We start from the raw sequence: 16575 nt of genomic DNA, 5'->3' as shown, positions 1-16575 counted from the left end.
TCTTAAACAATGGTATTAAATATTGTTTGTTGACATTTTATTCTCTCTAACGCAAACGTTTTCCTTGTTCCTTCCTCAGCCGTTGAGTATCAGAGCCCGAGTTTGGTCGCAATTTATCATTCACTAGAATTACACAACGCTAACCGAATGTTTTTGAATTTTCATTAAAAAATTCAAAAAACATTCGGTTAGCACATTAGTACATTAGTACAATATAAGCTCATATTGTTTTGTAGAAATATGACACATTTGTTAATTACCTAATTAAAGGAGCTTTCTTTCGCTAATTAATAGCAAAAAGGACGGATATAAAGGCATGTTTGTCTTGGGCCAACATTATTGGTACTCTAGCTTTCTTGGCAAACACAACTACCAACAAACATGTCTGTACCGAAGTCCATCGTCTCCGATGTGGTTTACTGCGACACCAGCGACCACCAGTGGGTGCAAGAACCCAGTCCCAATATCCCACAGACTGTTATGGTAGGATTCATTTTAAATAATTTATCACCTTTCAACTAATTATGTTGTTATATGATTATGTTTGTTTAATTATGACATTACTGCATTAAATTTTAAATAAATAAATAAAAACTACTTTTAAAAACGTCTTTTATATAATAGGGTGATTGGTTATAATTATTTTTATCATAACCGTATTTTTTTTTTTTGCTTACAGGAATCGGATCTCTACGAGTTGTCTCCCCAGAATCCACCTACAAACGGGTCTCCGCCTGCTTACCATCCTCCTAATGGTTTACCTACTAATGGAACAAATGGTGTTAATGGTATTAACTATATGCCTAGCAACACAGCTGGATCATATGACAGAAACGCAACACAACAAAACGCAAACGCTGGTCTACCTAACGGACTACTTAACGGGATGAGGGCACTCAACATTCCAAATCATAATGTGAGCAATGTGATGATACGATCAAACGGGATGAATATGATCACCAATGCAAATGGTTATATCAATGCCGCCAACCCACGGTATCTATCCAGGCCCACGTCATGGGTTACACCAACTAAATCTATCAACGGAGTTAAGAAACAGAAACGAAACCGCACCGCCTTCACCAGCCAGCAAATGATGGAATTGGAGCAAGAATACGCAAGAACTCGTTATTTGGACCGCACGCGACGAATTGAACTTTCAGAAATTCTTCACTTAAATGAAAGAACAATCAAAATATGGTTTCAAAATCGAAGAATGAAGGAAAAGAAAGACAGGGCTGAAAGCCTTGAGGACTCGGAGGAAGTGAGCACAACGGAATCTTCTCCAGAATTGGGAATGTCTGGGAGCGTGCCCATGCCATTGCTCATACACGAGCAATATCCAGCCACTGTCACAAACGACGTCTACGGTCGAGGAACGTACGTTGATTATCAGCCATCTCCTTCGCCAATGGTTCCAGCACAGCTGGTTCCTAATGTAAATGACTATTCGGAGTATATTTCAGCCGAAGCGTATGATGCGCAGTGCAGACAGCAGCTACAGCTTCAAGTACAGCATCAAGTTCAACCATCAGCGTATCCAATGTACAATGAACTGGAGGCGGTACACACAGAGCCGTCAACTTCTCAGCCTGATAGTTGTCCCCCAGCTCCCACTTCGGCACCAGAACAAAACTGGGATCTCTCGTGGATTCGAAGTATGCAAATTGATGAAGAGTTTTGATGTTAACAGACTGTACTTATTTTGTTGTAAATATTGTTAACGTAAATAAATGAGATCAAAATATTTAAATTTAACATTTTTATTTCTTCTATGATTGATTTCTATTTATTTCAATAACTACATATTTGAAAATTCTTCAAAAAATAAATTGTAGCTATAAATTATAGAATTTTTAATTTATTTGGTTAAATCTAGCTTTGAACAGGTTGGGACACAGCTTTAGGACCTATACATTTTTAACAAATTAAAAGACAGTGGGACATTTACATTAGGTTTTTAAAATAAATTTCTGAATAAGCAGGCACCCTACCTTAATTGGGTTATCATCATTACCGATTAGCTGTAATCCCTGTTTCTAATAGCTTGTGCGGCGGATAGTGTCACTGTTGCTTGTAACAATGTATATTTTTAAGTATCTACGAAATAAAAAAATCTTAATTTGTTCTTCTTAATATTAGAAAAAATCTAATTTTACAATGATTTGATTTATATCGATTTATGTCAGGTTTATTAGTGTCGAATTGAATATTCTGTTAAGTTTTGCCCTAGTTTCGATTTCGGCCCACAATTTTTACCCGAAACAATAAACACAACTTTAGGTATTTAGTTCTTTTTATGCATATAAATAGGTCATTAAAATAATGATAAAACGTTGTTTCTTTGTATATTTTTTTTATTAATATTTAAGATTAGAGCTGAATATTCAGGCCAAAAATCACGATTCTGTTTCTGTTGGATATTATTAATTAATATTCTATTTCATTCATTGCAATTTTTTAATGTATTGTAACTGACTCTTACGTAGTATAATAATGAATTTAACGATTTACATTATGTTGAATGTTACAATTAAGCTTTATAAAATATAATACGAATGCTGTAAATAAGTTCTACCTTCGTTACTTTACTGCATTTCGTATTTAAGTAACTTTCTCTCATCTGAGCATTTTCCCGGTTTCTTCCAGTCGTTGAGCGTCGGAGCCCGGAGTGCGCTTACCTACTTTTTCGTCGCCATTTCGCATGGTCGTCGGAATATTACTTGTCAATTGTTACTAAGGAGGTTTTGAATAAAAAAAACTTTAAACTAAAGAAAAACTCCTAGATTTATGCAAAACCTCTCTACTAACAAGTAACTTATTCGACTGTTGGATAATCTATATTTATGTTACCACGAAGTGTGGCTACATCTTGGTTTTACCCTCTGGACCTAGGTGCAGTTGGTCTCAATTGGCTACACCTTTACCATAAGCCTTTAGCCTTTCTAGTTACACCTAGGTGTATCACACTTATCTTCGACTAGACCTAAGCCTTTATCATACGGGCTTGACCTAGGTGCAATGGTTAGCTAGAAATAGTGCATAATAGTCGCACATATTGTACTTTTTATTCGTATTGCTACAGAACTAACTTTTGCTGATGAATTTAGTTCGCTTGCGAAAGTTGCGTTTTTTCCATTTTCTTGGTAATTTCGGAAAATTATCTTTTCTACATTCAAGGAATCTACATTTCAAATTTCGTTTCGGGTATTCCTTGATTTTCAGTCAGTTACGGAAAATTTTCATAATACCTATTTTAATTTCTTTTTTAGGTTTCTATATTGGTGGTGGTTGGTGACTAACCTGCTTATTGTTTATATATATCAATAAACAGTTTAGTCACCAACAATTGAAAGACAAAAAGTACCTACGAAGTACTTTATAATAATGAATTGGTGGTGGTAGCGAAAAATGTGTCTAAACAATTAACATTAGAACTCTAAACGCGTTCATATAATGATAATTATAAAATCACATTGGGAAACATCATTAAGGACAATTTTAATCGAGTATCGTATCTGTTCTTCAATAATTAGTTAATTGTGTATGATTTGGTAATATTATTAGTGATTAAATAATGTTTTAGAGCGTAGTATATATTGGAATTATTCATTGCTCGACATTTAGTATGGCTGTTACATTATTCGTCGGTTTATTTGTTTTTGTTTATTTAATTACTAATTATGCAAAATTATTTGAAAAATCAAAGTGAAGTTACATCGAGTTCTAATTTTCAGAGCAGAGAAAGTGTTTTTAGGCGAAAATTCACTAATATTGTAAGTAGCTATGTTTTGATGTCCTTATAATTTCTATTTAACTGTGATATTTGTCAATTGGTTTATAGCTACAACTGAACTAACAACTGATCTACACAAAACTGTAAATATTTAAATTAAATACGCGTCGTAACTTAAGTGTCGCTACGTCATCTAAAATTTAAGTAATAAATAAAATATATTTCAGAAAGTTACTCTTCCTATTAGATCTAATATACTCGTAATTTCATTATTATGTTATATTGTTCATTTTATTTCATTTTTTTTTTATTTTCAGATGGACAGCCGTCAACACAGTTATTCCTCGAAAAAAGCCAAGAGATATAGAAGCGCATTCACAACTGAACAAGTAAATTATCTGGAGAAAGAGTTTAAAAAATTTCCATACATTGGCAACGCTCATCGTAGAGAAGTCGCTAGTGCTTTGAATATCCCTGAAAGGGCAGTCAAGATTTGGTTTCAAAATCGACGAATGAAAGAAAAGAAAGAAACAGTAATCAAAGAACCAGAAATTGAAGATCAAAATAAAGATAGGAATGTCGCATTTACTAACGATTCATTAAATAATGTACCAGATCTACCATCAACTAACGATCAACGAAGCAATGAATTGCCACTGCTGACGTCATTGGAAGGTACAGAAAATGTAAGTGATAATAAGAATATAACCTACAAGCCGGACAGATCTGCAGAAGTTCAGAAGGAATTTTACAAAGAATTGTCACCAAAACATGAGCAAACATCAGCTTTGAGTGTGGACTGCATAAATGTATCACCTGTTATGAAACATAGCAATCCCCCGAGTTACAAATCATCTGCTGAGTTCTCTATTGATTTGTGCAAAAAATACAGAAGTGATTTAATATATAACAGTCAACACACGACACAGCAGTCTAAAAAAATCAAATTGGAGGATACAGCATTGCACGTGATAAAACTGGATAAATGCGAAGATAAGAAAAATTACACACAAAATGTTCCTGAGGACTTGTCATGCAATAAAGATTGCAAGTTAGCATTTGACAGTATTCCAAAAACGGTTTCCACAAACAATGTTGGATTTCAACCTGTTTATGTGGCAAACTATACCCACCCGTACATGCCTGCTGGCAATATGCTATGGAAACCTCTGAATGTCATGCCGATTGTGTCCACTGGTGCCCCAGCGGTCACAATACCAAACAATTTACCGGGAAACTTAGCTGTGCCTCAAGAACATGCAATACCGAGATCTTGTAATTGCGACTGTCATCTGAACGTACCAAATCCTATAAATTTATCCGAATCTGCTCAGCCTCCTCATGCCCAATATATAATCACTGCTGTGCCCTTTCAAAACTATACCAAGTTTTAGTATTAAGTTGTTAATAACGATGCCTGAATTTTGGGCTGACTGTTGTTAAGATACCATGTATTTTTTTTGTTATAATAAAATAATTTGTTAATTGTTATTATTTTTATTATTAAAATTTACAATTATATAAGTCATTTTCAGTAAGATAACATAGTAAGATAAGACTCGCGAAATATAAATTAGGTAACCTATAGTAATAAAGTACGTACACTATAGTAATTATAGAAAACATCAGAAAATTACGACTGAAAAAGAAATTATTACATAGTAGATAAAAACAAAACACCAAACCTTCTTACTTTTCAATACAATATTTTTTATTTTAGGTTATGCCACATTAGTTCACACAATAATTTACATACACTTTCAATAAACCTTAAACATAGTACATTTTGAAATAAAATTTATAATTTAATTTTATAAATAACATCTCTGAAATAAATACATTAAAAATAAGTACTGGTACTTGATGTACAATAAATTAATAATATTTTCTTATTCTAATTAATAAATTATATGTTATAATTATATTATTTAAGAAATTAGGTTTTCTTAATAGCCATATTATCTAAAATTGTATGAATCAATAATTAGGTTGAAAGTAGCTTAAATCAAAACCATTGGGCGACCAGTAATTCGAACTCGTTACATCATTATTGTTATATCCATAGTTGCCTTCCGAATTGTTGTAATCAACCGAAGTGGGATAGTACTGAGTAGGATACACACCACCTTCCTTAACAAATGACTCTGTCTGATCCGTAGTAGGTTTAACATTTTGGTAGTTTTCTGGGTAGTGTGTTATTGGAGCTTTGCTTTGACCATAAAATTGTTCAGGATAAGCCTGGACGTGATACACGGGGAATTCATATCGAGGTTCCAAATTATCAGTATTATGTGCATTAGAATAATCAAAAGCTGGTTTATGTGTTTCCACATGCGGTGGAGACATCTCACGAGATATCTCGCTCGAAGAATCGCAACTGGATTCTGATGACGTCCTCTTTTCTTTCATCCTCCTGTTCTGGAACCAGACCTTGATGCTCTTCTCCCCGATGTTGAGAGTGGCGGCGAGTTCCCGCCGGTGATTCACGTCGATGTATTTAAATCTATTGTAAGTTTTCTCCAGAACCTTCAACTGCTCTGTTGTGTACGCCGTTCGCATTCTCTTCGGCTTTTTTCTTATTACTGGTACTTCTGTTACTGAAATTGGAGAATTTATGCATGTATGAATGTCTCAAATGATAAAATAGCCGTGGTAGGTAGGTTTGATAAAATTATTTTTTTGTTATTTTTTACAATATTGTCATACAAATGTGTATGTAGAATTTCAGCTAGGTCGGCTAAAATCTGCTTCAAATTTAGGTAGCAAAATCATATCTGAATAAACAAACGTTTATTCAGGAATGATATAAACTTGGGAAATAATTTCAATCTGAAAGCTAATTGATAAATATGCAAATATTCAGTTATTTGTCAGTCAATGAATAATGTACAAAATATCCAATTGAAATAAGTGGAACACAGTACAGGATACATACTTTCTTCTTTTATATTTTGCTCTGGCCATACGGTAGTAAACGGCATATTTTGCCATTGTTGAACCTGTTGGGAAAAAACATCTTGTAAAGTCTTGTAATAGTTATGAATTTGTATATATAAGGGCCCTAAAATATACAACTTTAACATATATACGTAACGTGAGTGTGTGTATCAAGGTATTTATATCACCCTGGTAAATTCAGGTAGTACCTAAACTATACGTCTGCTTTTCGTTGAATGAAACAATAAATTTGCACTAGTACATGTTATAAATGCGAAGGATTTCGCATTTATATTTTTTCGCCCTTACATGGCTAAAGCGCTGGGCCGAATATGATTGTGTCTCATAATCTTTATTATGGAAATTTTATTTTTTTATATCATCAAATATGTAGTGTATAATAACATTAAAGTCACAAAGCTTTATTTATCGTGCTTCCAACCAATAAAACGCAAAATTGTATTTTTATGTCCTAAGTACTCAGATACAAAAACTGAATATAATTTCCATTTTGCACAAACATACCTCATTTGTAATTCCAAGAGGTGTTAACGCCGTCATCAACATATTTTGAAACATTTTTGAAAACTAATCACTGATTTCTCAAAAAATATTTATAAATTCGTTTCAACGTACACATCAGCAGAAAACGGTGAAGGCAATGAACGAATGAATGAATAATAGTTTAAACTGTAGGGTAGAAGTATAAATATTTTAACGGTTGACTAATCAAGTCTTAGCTAATAAGTTATTTCATTGGTTTATTTTTATTCGATGGTATTATTTTCATTAATTTATTTCATTATTATTACTTTTGTTTTTCTTATGCTATTGCTAATAAGTATTATTTCCGCGTATAACATTTTTATAAGGAGGCAACACACTAGCAATAAATATGCATATGCGGACACAATTTTTTCTTTGATAATGTAATGATTAGAGGTCTTTAAAGTCCGTTATATCCATAGATCAATAAAAAGAAACAGAATATAAATGAATCTTCTATGTTGCTGTTGGTTAACAAGAGTTTTAATTAACTTTATATGAATATGGTTCAGAAAAAGCATTATATTTTCAAACGATGCGTAGTAAATAAAAGTTGTTTTCATTAATTTTAAATTTTTCTGCTTATCTGATTATCTGCTTTTATTTTGTGTGTCAATGATTAATAACAATTTTAAAATGTTAAGCCCCAAAGGTGCAGTTTTTTTCTATGGTCAATATAAATTGTTGATATATGTTTTATATTAGATCCAATTTTTATAGTAATAATGCTGGTTCAGCGTTCAATAGATTATATCTAGTAACAGAAAGGCTCGGAAAGGTAACTACAGTTAAACAATAAAACCCGTGCATTATATATATAAAATTTATTACAATAAGGTCTTAGAAATAATTATTAATTAAATAGACAGGAATAAATATTTAAATTACAAAATATTTTTTGTACAAAAAGAACTAAATCACAATTTATCTTTGTGTACAGTCTTTTTTATGAAACACTAAAAACTCTTGGATATCGAAAATTCGTTGCAAGGTCTCTTTAGGCTCAAACGGTACATAAGTTGTAGACTCATCACTATTGGTACATTCAGACGATGCTGGAGATATAGGTTCATATATAACACTGTCACAACGTTTACTTTCTTCTTTAAATTCTTTTGACAAATTTGTTTCTTCTTTAAACTCTCCTGACACATTTGGAAAATTATTTTCTTCTCTCAAATCAAGGTCAGTTTGAGACAATAGATTATCAATGACATTGACTAAACCATTTACTGCTCTGTTGTCGAGTGTAACATATCCGAACTTATCTGTACGATTAATCTGAGATTCAACATATGATAGATCATCACATTGATGTTGAGTTTCGATTGCTTCAGCGTCTGTAGAATATAATTCTTGAGCAGCCTCTTCTGCTTCTCTCTTTGCTTTTAGCCGTCGATTTTGAAACCATACTTTGATGACTTTGTCATTTATTTGCAATTCTTCTACCAAAGCTTGCCTGTCGTCCCGGTCAATGTAAGGTTTAGTTTGAAAAACTTTTTCCAGTACTTCTACTTGTTCAGTTGTGAACATGGTCCTTTTGCGCTTGCGTTTTCTTATGCTTTTCAGACATGTCTTTTTGTAGATATCTGGAAAATAAAAAAGTATGTTAAAATCTCCTTTACGTTTTACATTATTTATATTATCAAAAATGGATAACTAACTTACAATTAAATTGATGGTGGTGTAGTTTCTGTTGAGTAGTGATGAAGTTTCCTTGAGGAACCAAATTACTTTGAAGTATTGGCTGATGTGATTGCCCCTGAAACAAAAATTTCCAATTTAATATGTTAATTAATATTTTAAACATTAAAAATAGTGAAGTAGTCAATAAGTGTTAAGAATAAATTTACCTGAAATGATTGGTTTGATGAGTAAGTCTGCGAGATGTGGCCACAGTTTGCTTGTTGAAAACTGGAGGATAGCGTTGGTACACCTCCGGTCATATTATGGTAAACTTGGTTTGGCTCCTGGAAAAAAAAAATTAAAAAAATTGGAAATTGAGGATACATTTGAAGAAATCTTGAAGTAAGTATTTGTACGTTTTAATTTAGATTTACCTGCGATGATTGCTGGATATTTAAATTTAAAGATGTTGCATGACTTCTTTGAACCCATTGATAAGTCTGAAATAAGACATAGAAATAAAATTAAATCGAGTTATATTTTCAGCGTTAGTAACAAAAAAATCGTTTGGTTATTATAATATACCTGATAATTTTGATTCTGTTCTGGATACAAATCATTGTTCCAGTTATAATTAAAATTATTACTACCATGTCCTTGGGATAAAATATTCTCAAGAACTGTGACGTCATCGTTCACAGGGCTAGCACTAAACAGAGATTGAGAATACATCGTTTCAAGACACTGGTAACAAATGATAGGGTTGTCCTATTTTAACTTGATTTTATACATATTACAAGCCCCTGTAATTAGCCCCCACCTATGCCTGCAATCCTTCTTTTATTATATTCGCTAATCACCGAAAATAGATAATCCTTTTATCACCTTACCTTCCTAACGACTTTGTTGACACTTCCAAGTGAAAACCTTAATTAACTATTTTATGGGACTATTTGTTATGTGGTACCATCATTATTTATTATTTTTATAAGACTTAAGTGAATACCAATACCAAAGAAATTACTGATTAAATAGGCGGGTTTTCAGGCGCTGTGGAGGCACAGATTGACCATGTTTTTTGGTGGCGAGACATGGACGCTCACGCCTTCGTGATTAAGATTTGTTTTAAATAGACGTGTATAGAATCAGAAATAAGTGTCGGACAATTAGCAATGAGATGAGCGGGTGTGTCATAATGAAAGTAGCAGGTCATACATAGATGAAAGAGGCATAGGACAGAGGTACATACGCGAAGGCTCTGGGCGGAAAATGGATGAAATGAATGAATGATTTATCTAATTCGATTCCCGATAATTGCTGCCGATCGGGTGGTCAGGCATCATTTCATTGCTGGTTACTGGTTTTTTCTCTCGTTGACAAAGTCTCTCAGCAACGTACCTACAGACATCGATTTGTCACAATTATGGCCAATAATTCCACTTATGCCAATTCTTGTTGACTACTTTAACAAATGCCATCTAGCGATAGTTAATTATGAATTATATATCTACGTTAACGCTAATGATATTGTAAACGACTCGAGTAATTTGTTTTGTGTAATGCTATGGTAATAAATCCTATAGTGTCAAAATATATCAGGATTTCAAGTTTTGTGTTCGAAGCCTAGCCAAATTTGATTAGAATCAGCATTTAGAAATTATAAGAAATCTTATTTTACAATCTAACTATAATGCATCTCAAAGCACTTGGATCCATGTATTGGATTCAGGGATAATGTATTGGAATTTTTAGAACTACTTTTAGATTTAGAAACTTCCAGTAGTACAGATATGTGAGTTTAAGGGCATGTTTCACCGCTTGCTGACTAAGTGTCTGATAGCTTGAATATAATATATCAAACAGACAACGTGAAAAAATCTATTTCACAAGTATTGGATAAAGCTAATTGGCCAATCACATCAGACAGATTTATCTAATAGTTATTCTATCTGTCAGACTATTATTTGAAATATAATAAGAAAGTGGTGAAACAGGTACTTAACTTTATAAAAACTTATCTAATAATCAAAATATTCAACCCTTCGACCCCGGAGATAATAAAAACAATTGCACAACAATTTAGGATCGTAGTCAGATCGGCACGCGCGCACTAAGGGGTAAATAAATAAATAATAAATAAATACACATTTTTTTATCAAGTAACATATCATTTTATTATATGATTTTCTAAAATTTATTCTTCTGATAAAAATAATTAAGTAATCGTCAAAATTAAAAACAAAACGACATTTGCAAATGCATCATACATCACTTATTACAATAATAACAAAATTAAATCTTCTTTAAACCTTATCTACCTAATAAGTTTTGATTGTAATTTTTGGATAATTTACAAAGAAATGTACGATGAATACTTGCTTGTAGACGAAGAATTATGTTGATTTGTGGTATCCGGTGGAGCTAAGTAAGAATAGTAAGGGTCTTGAGTTAAAGATATGCTAGGGTTTCTAGAATGTAAACTACTATCATCATAGGTTGGTGCTGACAACGACGATATTGACGAACTGAATCCATATGCTTCGGATGTTGGAGGATGCATCACTACTCCAGTTGTCAGAGGATTGTAGTACGATGATGTAGCAGTGTATCGAGTCAAATCATCATTTAGCTTCAAGCTGACTCCATTAGGAACGTAACTATCGGATGACAGAGTGGACAGTGTATTAGAATTTGGCTGCAGTGACTCATCGTTCGAGTATCGATAAACCTCCGACATCGGTGAGTAAGCGGCTCTGCTTGTGCCTGCTGTATAGTACGATGAATAAGATAAGTTTGGAGTGTAAGACGGGAGCTCAATTGTACTTTGGGGTCCTTTTATCACAGATTTCAGTGAACTGACTGAAGAATATTCAGGAGGTCTTGAAATAGAATCGTTAGGTGACATAAATATTTTATGATGACTAGTGTGATTGTCAGTCAGAAGACGCCTCCTATCGTGTCCTCCGCAGCTTCTTCCATGGCCCATTTTGTGATCTTGAGTAGGAGACATTTCTTTCGAACTTGATGGACTGTTGTCATCCACTGACGACGACGGCTTATTGTGTTTATTATCCTTTTTGTATTTCATTCTTCTATTTTGAAACCAAATCTTAATTTGTCGCTCTGAGAGTTGTAAATAGTTAGCAAGCTCGATGCGTCTTGGTCGACATAGATAACGGTTTTGATGAAATTCATTTTCTAATTCTACTAGTTGTGAACTAGTATATGCAGTACGTGCTCTCTTTGTAAATCCTTTTTGATACGAAGGTTCAGATGACATTTCTGAAATAAATTAAAATATGTGTTAAATGAAACTCATAATATTTAACATTAAAGAAAAGGGTTATAAAATATATCATAATTACCGTTGCCAGAAAGAGATGATGCCGTCCTTGTTGCTGTTATAGGATTATTTGGTGCTGCTCTACTATTCCATGGAGTATCGTTCTGAAAAAAAAAATTAAAAAAAATGTTATCAAATACGTGTCTACTTATGAATGAGTGGTGATAAAATAAGGTAAAACCAATTTACGTCTTAATAACCTCTGTCAAATATATTAAATTGTCATTATGAATCCGGTTTTATTGTGGTAAATTACGATAGGTAACAGTGTCTATATACTTGCTACTGTAGTTTATTTTACGTTCACAGCATTAGGTTTAAATTACATTGTACGTTCTTACCTGACTGGAAAAACTAGAGTCATGTACTTCGTTGATTTCTCTTCCAGGATCTTTAGCAATGTCGCCGTTAAAACCACTTTTAGAATGATATCGGACAGGTTCACTAATTGCATAGTTTCGACTGTAAGTGACTTGATTTCCAAGTTGCGTCGCAGCGGAACTAAATATATTGTTGCTTTTGTCGATACAATCGTCAACTATTGCTTCTTCATTACCAGACCCATAATTGTTGTTGTTAGAACTGTTACTTATGTTATCATAATTTGGTATCTGATAATCGTATCTAGGTTCCAACTCTTCTTGCACATTAGGAGCATTGTACGATTGATGCAATCCAAGAATATCTTGTATACTGAATCCAGTTGAATCTCTTGAGTTATAATCTTGCACAAATGATTGAGGCAAAGATGAAATAATTTCCGGTTTACAGTCTGAAAATGCATTATCATTGACTCCATAGCTGGTGCCTTCAGAAAGTATATCTTCAACGCCATGGGATGTAATGCCACTTTTGAACTCACCTCTTTGGGTTGGATCAAACACTTGACTGTTTTGATATTTTGCTATTACTGTACCAGAAAATGCAGATGATGTCGAATCCCTCGAATCTTCCAGTTCTTGGTCAGATTGTAGGCTTGGAGGTGAAGCAGATGAGGTCGACATTTCCAACAAATTTCTTAATCACTTGTCACAAAAACAGTTACGTTCGAAATAATGTCGTCATAGTAAATCACTAAGCACCTAAGCGACCGTACTCATTGAGAATTGTTTACAAAATGCTTTTTTCTTCACCTGATTGTCGTTAATTTGGTAATGACTACTGTCTTCTGTGTGCGTGTGGAGTTGACGTCAATACAACAGCCCGGTTTAGTTGTGTGCATGATAAGGCTCACATACCGGGTCTCCGATAGTGGGCAGGAGATAATACACAGGAATTGGTTTCGGTAGCTAAAACGCTTGTCACAATTGCTTTGCTTATCCGGGATTGTCTTTAGTAACTTAAAACGGACTTGATGATTAAACGAACAAACACTGCGTTAAGTCAATAGTTTTGGTTGAATGAACTTTGTTGAAATAAATTGCCCGTATTAGTAGAACTTTCATAGATACATCAAAGTGATGTTAGTGTAGTAGTTATTTAATCTTATATTATAAGATTTGTTGTTGATGATTTCATATATTTTACTATGTATAATTGCATAGGTGTGTTCTGTGCGTAAGATAAGTTCGAATACCTACGTCATTTGTCCGTTTCGAAAAACCACAAATTCTCAACACATTATTTAGGTCTCTGGCCGCCCAGATATGAAACTCATTAAGATATTGTGGAAAATTCTACTAAACTAACTTTTGGAGTATAAAAAAAACGCAAATACAATGTTTGAAATCTTTGTTTATTGCAAGTTAACACATAATTTGCCAATTGAAAGGATTCCGTGAAGTAAAACAAACTATAATGGACGTAACGATTACAGTAACGAACTATGTAATATTGTAAAAATGGTTTTTAAGGGCCTGTTAGGTGGTAAATGTCAAAAACAATAACAATTTGGCAGCACGTGCTAATATGGAAATAGTAATGTCAAGACTAATGTTATTCTCATCATCAGCCAGTCACTGCAGTCTTTACTTCATTATGGATGAATAAGGCTTATATCCTAACAACCTCTTATGGAGCGAAAGCCATAGCGGAAGCCAAGGTTATTATTTATAAACATGTGTGTTTTTATATATAAAACATGTTTTGTCACTATCACATTTTATAATATTTGAAATTGACAGAAAAAGACAAAACATATTTTGGCTTTGTGTATGTTTTAACTTTTTTTAAAGAATAACAGGGTCAGTGGTTAAGACGTCTACATGTGATCGAATGGTCTATAGTCAGTAGTGCACATTGGTAGACTGTTAAGTAGTGTATATGCATTTACTGCAACTAGGTGATGGTATTAGTAAAGGCCATGTCAAATACCTTTACATGAATAAAATCTGACACCACTATTAGCAATAATATTACTCAATAAATAGAGCAAAAGAATACTGAACATACCTGCTAAAAAATTTTAGTTATTTTGTTTTAATGTTTGAAATAAAATAAAATCGTATCAAAGTCTAATAGTTATTAATATGAGGCCAAGGACTACAAAAATTGAGTCGTGTTAGAAAAGACATTAGTTGTGCAATGTTATTCGGTGAATCTTGAGATAATTGTTTGTGTGTTGATTATCGCTTAGCTTGGCTTATGTTACATGTAATGCCGGCTCCGGCTCCACATCACCGTGGACTAGTCCGCTGAATTTTGCGGATTCGGTATACACTGCTGGTTCTATATTGCTGTAAATAAAAGCTGTCATACAAACTACGTGATTTCTATGCCTTCGAGATGGCATCTGTCTTAGTTCGGCGATAGTGTATAGCGGGCATCATAGGATAGCTACCAATCATATATTTATAGTGGAACCGTAGCCTTATAGTCAGCTGCTATCGACCCTTGGCCGTGGACATTGTTGCGAATGATAGATGGCCCTGGGTCGTGAGAGTTCCTCCTATGCGGGGTTTAGACGTCGCTTGGTGATCCGGAAACTTTTGTCATAGGATTTGTGCTACTATGTCCTTTTGATACAGTACAGATATATCTCCTAATTCATTGCTATTTAGGTACTTACACTTAATGCATAGTTTGTGTGTTCTTGTACATTAAATCAATAATATTGTACATACAATTTTAAGACCTATACGTTTTGAATGGCGATTGTTAGTAACATACTGAGCTCATCTTTTTTTCAGTTCCCAGTCCATTAAATATATTTAGATTCATCAATTTGCAGATGAATTTATATCTATTAACAAATAATGGTTATCATTTATCATTAGGTTCGAAATTGTCTTAATAACATTTCTAGTCTTTATATTTGTTAGTTGTAATCGTATTTACGAATATAATTATATTTTAGAGGAGGCCAAGGAGAAAATAAAACAAGATCTCATAAAATATCAGTAAGTAGTGTTAGTTGCAAAACGGGCTAATAGAAAACAGAAGTCGGCAAAAATTTCGCTGGTTCGGCTAGCAACCGTTACTCTAATAAATTTTATGGCTCTCGGCACAAAAGATTACTATCCCGTCCAAAGACCCTAAGCCCATAACGTCAAAGCGATGATATATTACCATTTGCTCAAAGGGGACCTTTTTTTGTTCTCATCGTAATGGTTTTACTTAATCGACACCGCTGGCAGAGACCAACATAGAATACTGCTTCAGTGCAAAAGAGACACAAGATTTGTGTATCAGTAACGGAGGAAAGTGAATCAGACATTTGAGAGTTTGGTTACTCACTGTCAACAGTTTGTAGTGAAACTGTCGTGGCTGGTGGTAGTGGATTCAAATTTTAAGGATTGTTATTGCTACTTTGAAGAAGAATGTGAAATAGTTGATAAGTCAAATGATGAACATTAAATACCGAAGTTAGAGTGGTACATGTAAATTTGGAATATATTTCAAATTTGGCGCGAAAATTTAGCCTCGAGGATGTTAATGGCAAAATTTGCTAAATGTAAGTATTTATGAATAATATTTTTATATTTATTATTATTAGTATTCATGTTAAATTTATAAGATACTTCGTCAGGTTTTGTGTAGTGTATTTTTTTAGACACACAAATATCTGAAGGTTTTTGAACTTTAGATTAAAATTAGTGCCATCTTATTGTTATACGGAAATTTACAGACAAATGAGCGAAGAACAATAGGAGGTTCCGAAATGCCACCTGGAGGCTTTGACGACAGAAAAACGCTTTCACATTTCTATAGATGGCGTTACTAATAAATTCGTACTTGTGCTTGATACTTATATATAGCATTATTCACTGGCTGTTTTGAATTATGTGGCATAGTGCATTAATAAAATTGTGCACATTTTAAAGTTTATTTGGGTATGTTATGCTACGCAATCATTCCACACACAACTATTACTTTAAATGCTAACTATGATTACAGCGCCATCTATTCATTGCGAATAGTCGTAACAAATTGAATGTTTAATTTTACG

At 33.3% G+C, this 16575-nt stretch overlaps 4 protein-coding genes across 6 annotated transcripts; 2 read left to right on the top strand and 2 right to left on the bottom strand.

The window, feature by feature from the left end:
- Nucleotides 1-381: 381 nt before the first annotated feature.
- On the top strand, nucleotides 382-1684 carry LOC128672680 (homeobox protein Hox-B3a-like). The gene is made up of 2 exons (XM_053749977.1): nucleotides 382-483; nucleotides 680-1684. Exons 1-2 carry the CDS (start codon nucleotides 382-384, stop codon nucleotides 1682-1684), a joined length of 1107 nt encoding a protein of 368 aa, XP_053605952.1.
- A 1713-nt stretch (nucleotides 1685-3397) lies between these two features.
- On the top strand, nucleotides 3398-5227 carry LOC128672606 (zinc finger protein 2-like). 3 transcript variants are annotated; one of them, XM_053749859.1, is made up of 3 exons: nucleotides 3398-3509; nucleotides 3738-3776; nucleotides 4054-5227. In XM_053749859.1, the coding sequence occupies exon 3, from the start codon at nucleotides 4054-4056 to the stop codon at nucleotides 5128-5130; it is 1077 nt and encodes a 358-aa protein (XP_053605834.1). In that variant the 5' UTR covers nucleotides 3398-3509; nucleotides 3738-3776; the 3' UTR covers nucleotides 5131-5227. The 3 variants fall into 3 exon arrangements, with proteins under 3 accessions (XP_053605834.1, XP_053605833.1, XP_053605832.1); XM_053749858.1 differs by having other exon boundaries at nucleotides 3402-3554; XM_053749857.1 differs by having other exon boundaries at nucleotides 3406-3776.
- A 375-nt stretch (nucleotides 5228-5602) lies between these two features.
- Nucleotides 5603-7356, bottom strand: LOC128672607 (homeobox protein pnx-like). The gene is made up of 3 exons (XM_053749860.2): nucleotides 7199-7356; nucleotides 6672-6735; nucleotides 5603-6333 (listed from the first exon to the last, which is right to left on the bottom strand). Exons 1-3 carry the CDS (start codon nucleotides 7250-7252, stop codon nucleotides 5714-5716), a joined length of 738 nt encoding a protein of 245 aa, XP_053605835.1. The 5' UTR covers nucleotides 7253-7356; the 3' UTR covers nucleotides 5603-5713.
- Nucleotides 7357-11064: 3708 nt separating this feature from the next.
- Nucleotides 11065-13273, bottom strand: LOC128672379 (homeobox protein 10-like). Its single transcript, XM_053749497.1, has 3 exons — nucleotides 12530-13273; nucleotides 12211-12292; nucleotides 11065-12127 (listed from the first exon to the last, which is right to left on the bottom strand). The coding sequence occupies exons 1-3, from the start codon at nucleotides 13190-13192 to the stop codon at nucleotides 11196-11198; spliced, it is 1677 nt and encodes a 558-aa protein (XP_053605472.1). The 5' UTR covers nucleotides 13193-13273; the 3' UTR covers nucleotides 11065-11195.
- Nucleotides 13274-16575: the final 3302 nt, after the last annotated feature.

Source organism: Plodia interpunctella, chromosome 9 (assembly GCF_027563975.2).
Source record: "Plodia interpunctella isolate USDA-ARS_2022_Savannah chromosome 9, ilPloInte3.2, whole genome shotgun sequence".
Classification (NCBI taxonomy): Eukaryota; Metazoa; Arthropoda; class Insecta; order Lepidoptera; family Pyralidae; genus Plodia; species Plodia interpunctella.
Note: the sequence above shows the minus strand (reverse complement) of the source record. Positions and strands in the feature narration are given on the sequence as shown.

Bases quoted from the DNA above. Each gene is read 5' to 3' on its own strand.
- LOC128672680 (XM_053749977.1), top strand. From the start codon at position 382: ATGTCTGTACCGAAGTCCATCGTCTCCGATGTGGTTTACTGCGACACC. The intron at 484-679 runs GTAGGATTCATT...TTTTGCTTACAG, and splicing joins ATATCCCACAGACTGTTATG to GAATCGGATCTCTACGAGTT.
- LOC128672606 (XM_053749857.1), top strand. From the start codon at position 3,684: ATGCAAAATTATTTGAAAAATCAAAGTGAAGTTACATCGAGTTCTAAT. The intron at 3,777-4,053 runs GTAAGTAGCTAT...TTTTATTTTCAG, and splicing joins GGCGAAAATTCACTAATATT to ATGGACAGCCGTCAACACAG.
- LOC128672607 (XM_053749860.2), bottom strand. From the start codon at position 7,252: ATGTTTCAAAATATGTTGATGACGGCGTTAACACCTCTTGGAATTACA. The intron at 6,736-7,198 runs GTATGTTTGTGC...TTTTCCCAACAG, and splicing joins CTCTTGGAATTACAAATGAG to GTTCAACAATGGCAAAATAT. The intron at 6,334-6,671 runs GTATGTATCCTG...CTCCAATTTCAG, and splicing joins GCAAAATATAAAAGAAGAAA to TAACAGAAGTACCAGTAATA.
- LOC128672379 (XM_053749497.1), bottom strand. From the start codon at position 13,192: ATGTCGACCTCATCTGCTTCACCTCCAAGCCTACAATCTGACCAAGAA. The intron at 12,293-12,529 runs GTAAGAACGTAC...TTTTTTTTTCAG, and splicing joins ACTCTAGTTTTTCCAGTCAG to AACGATACTCCATGGAATAG. The intron at 12,128-12,210 runs GTAATTATGATA...AATTTATTTCAG, and splicing joins ATCATCTCTTTCTGGCAACG to AAATGTCATCTGAACCTTCG.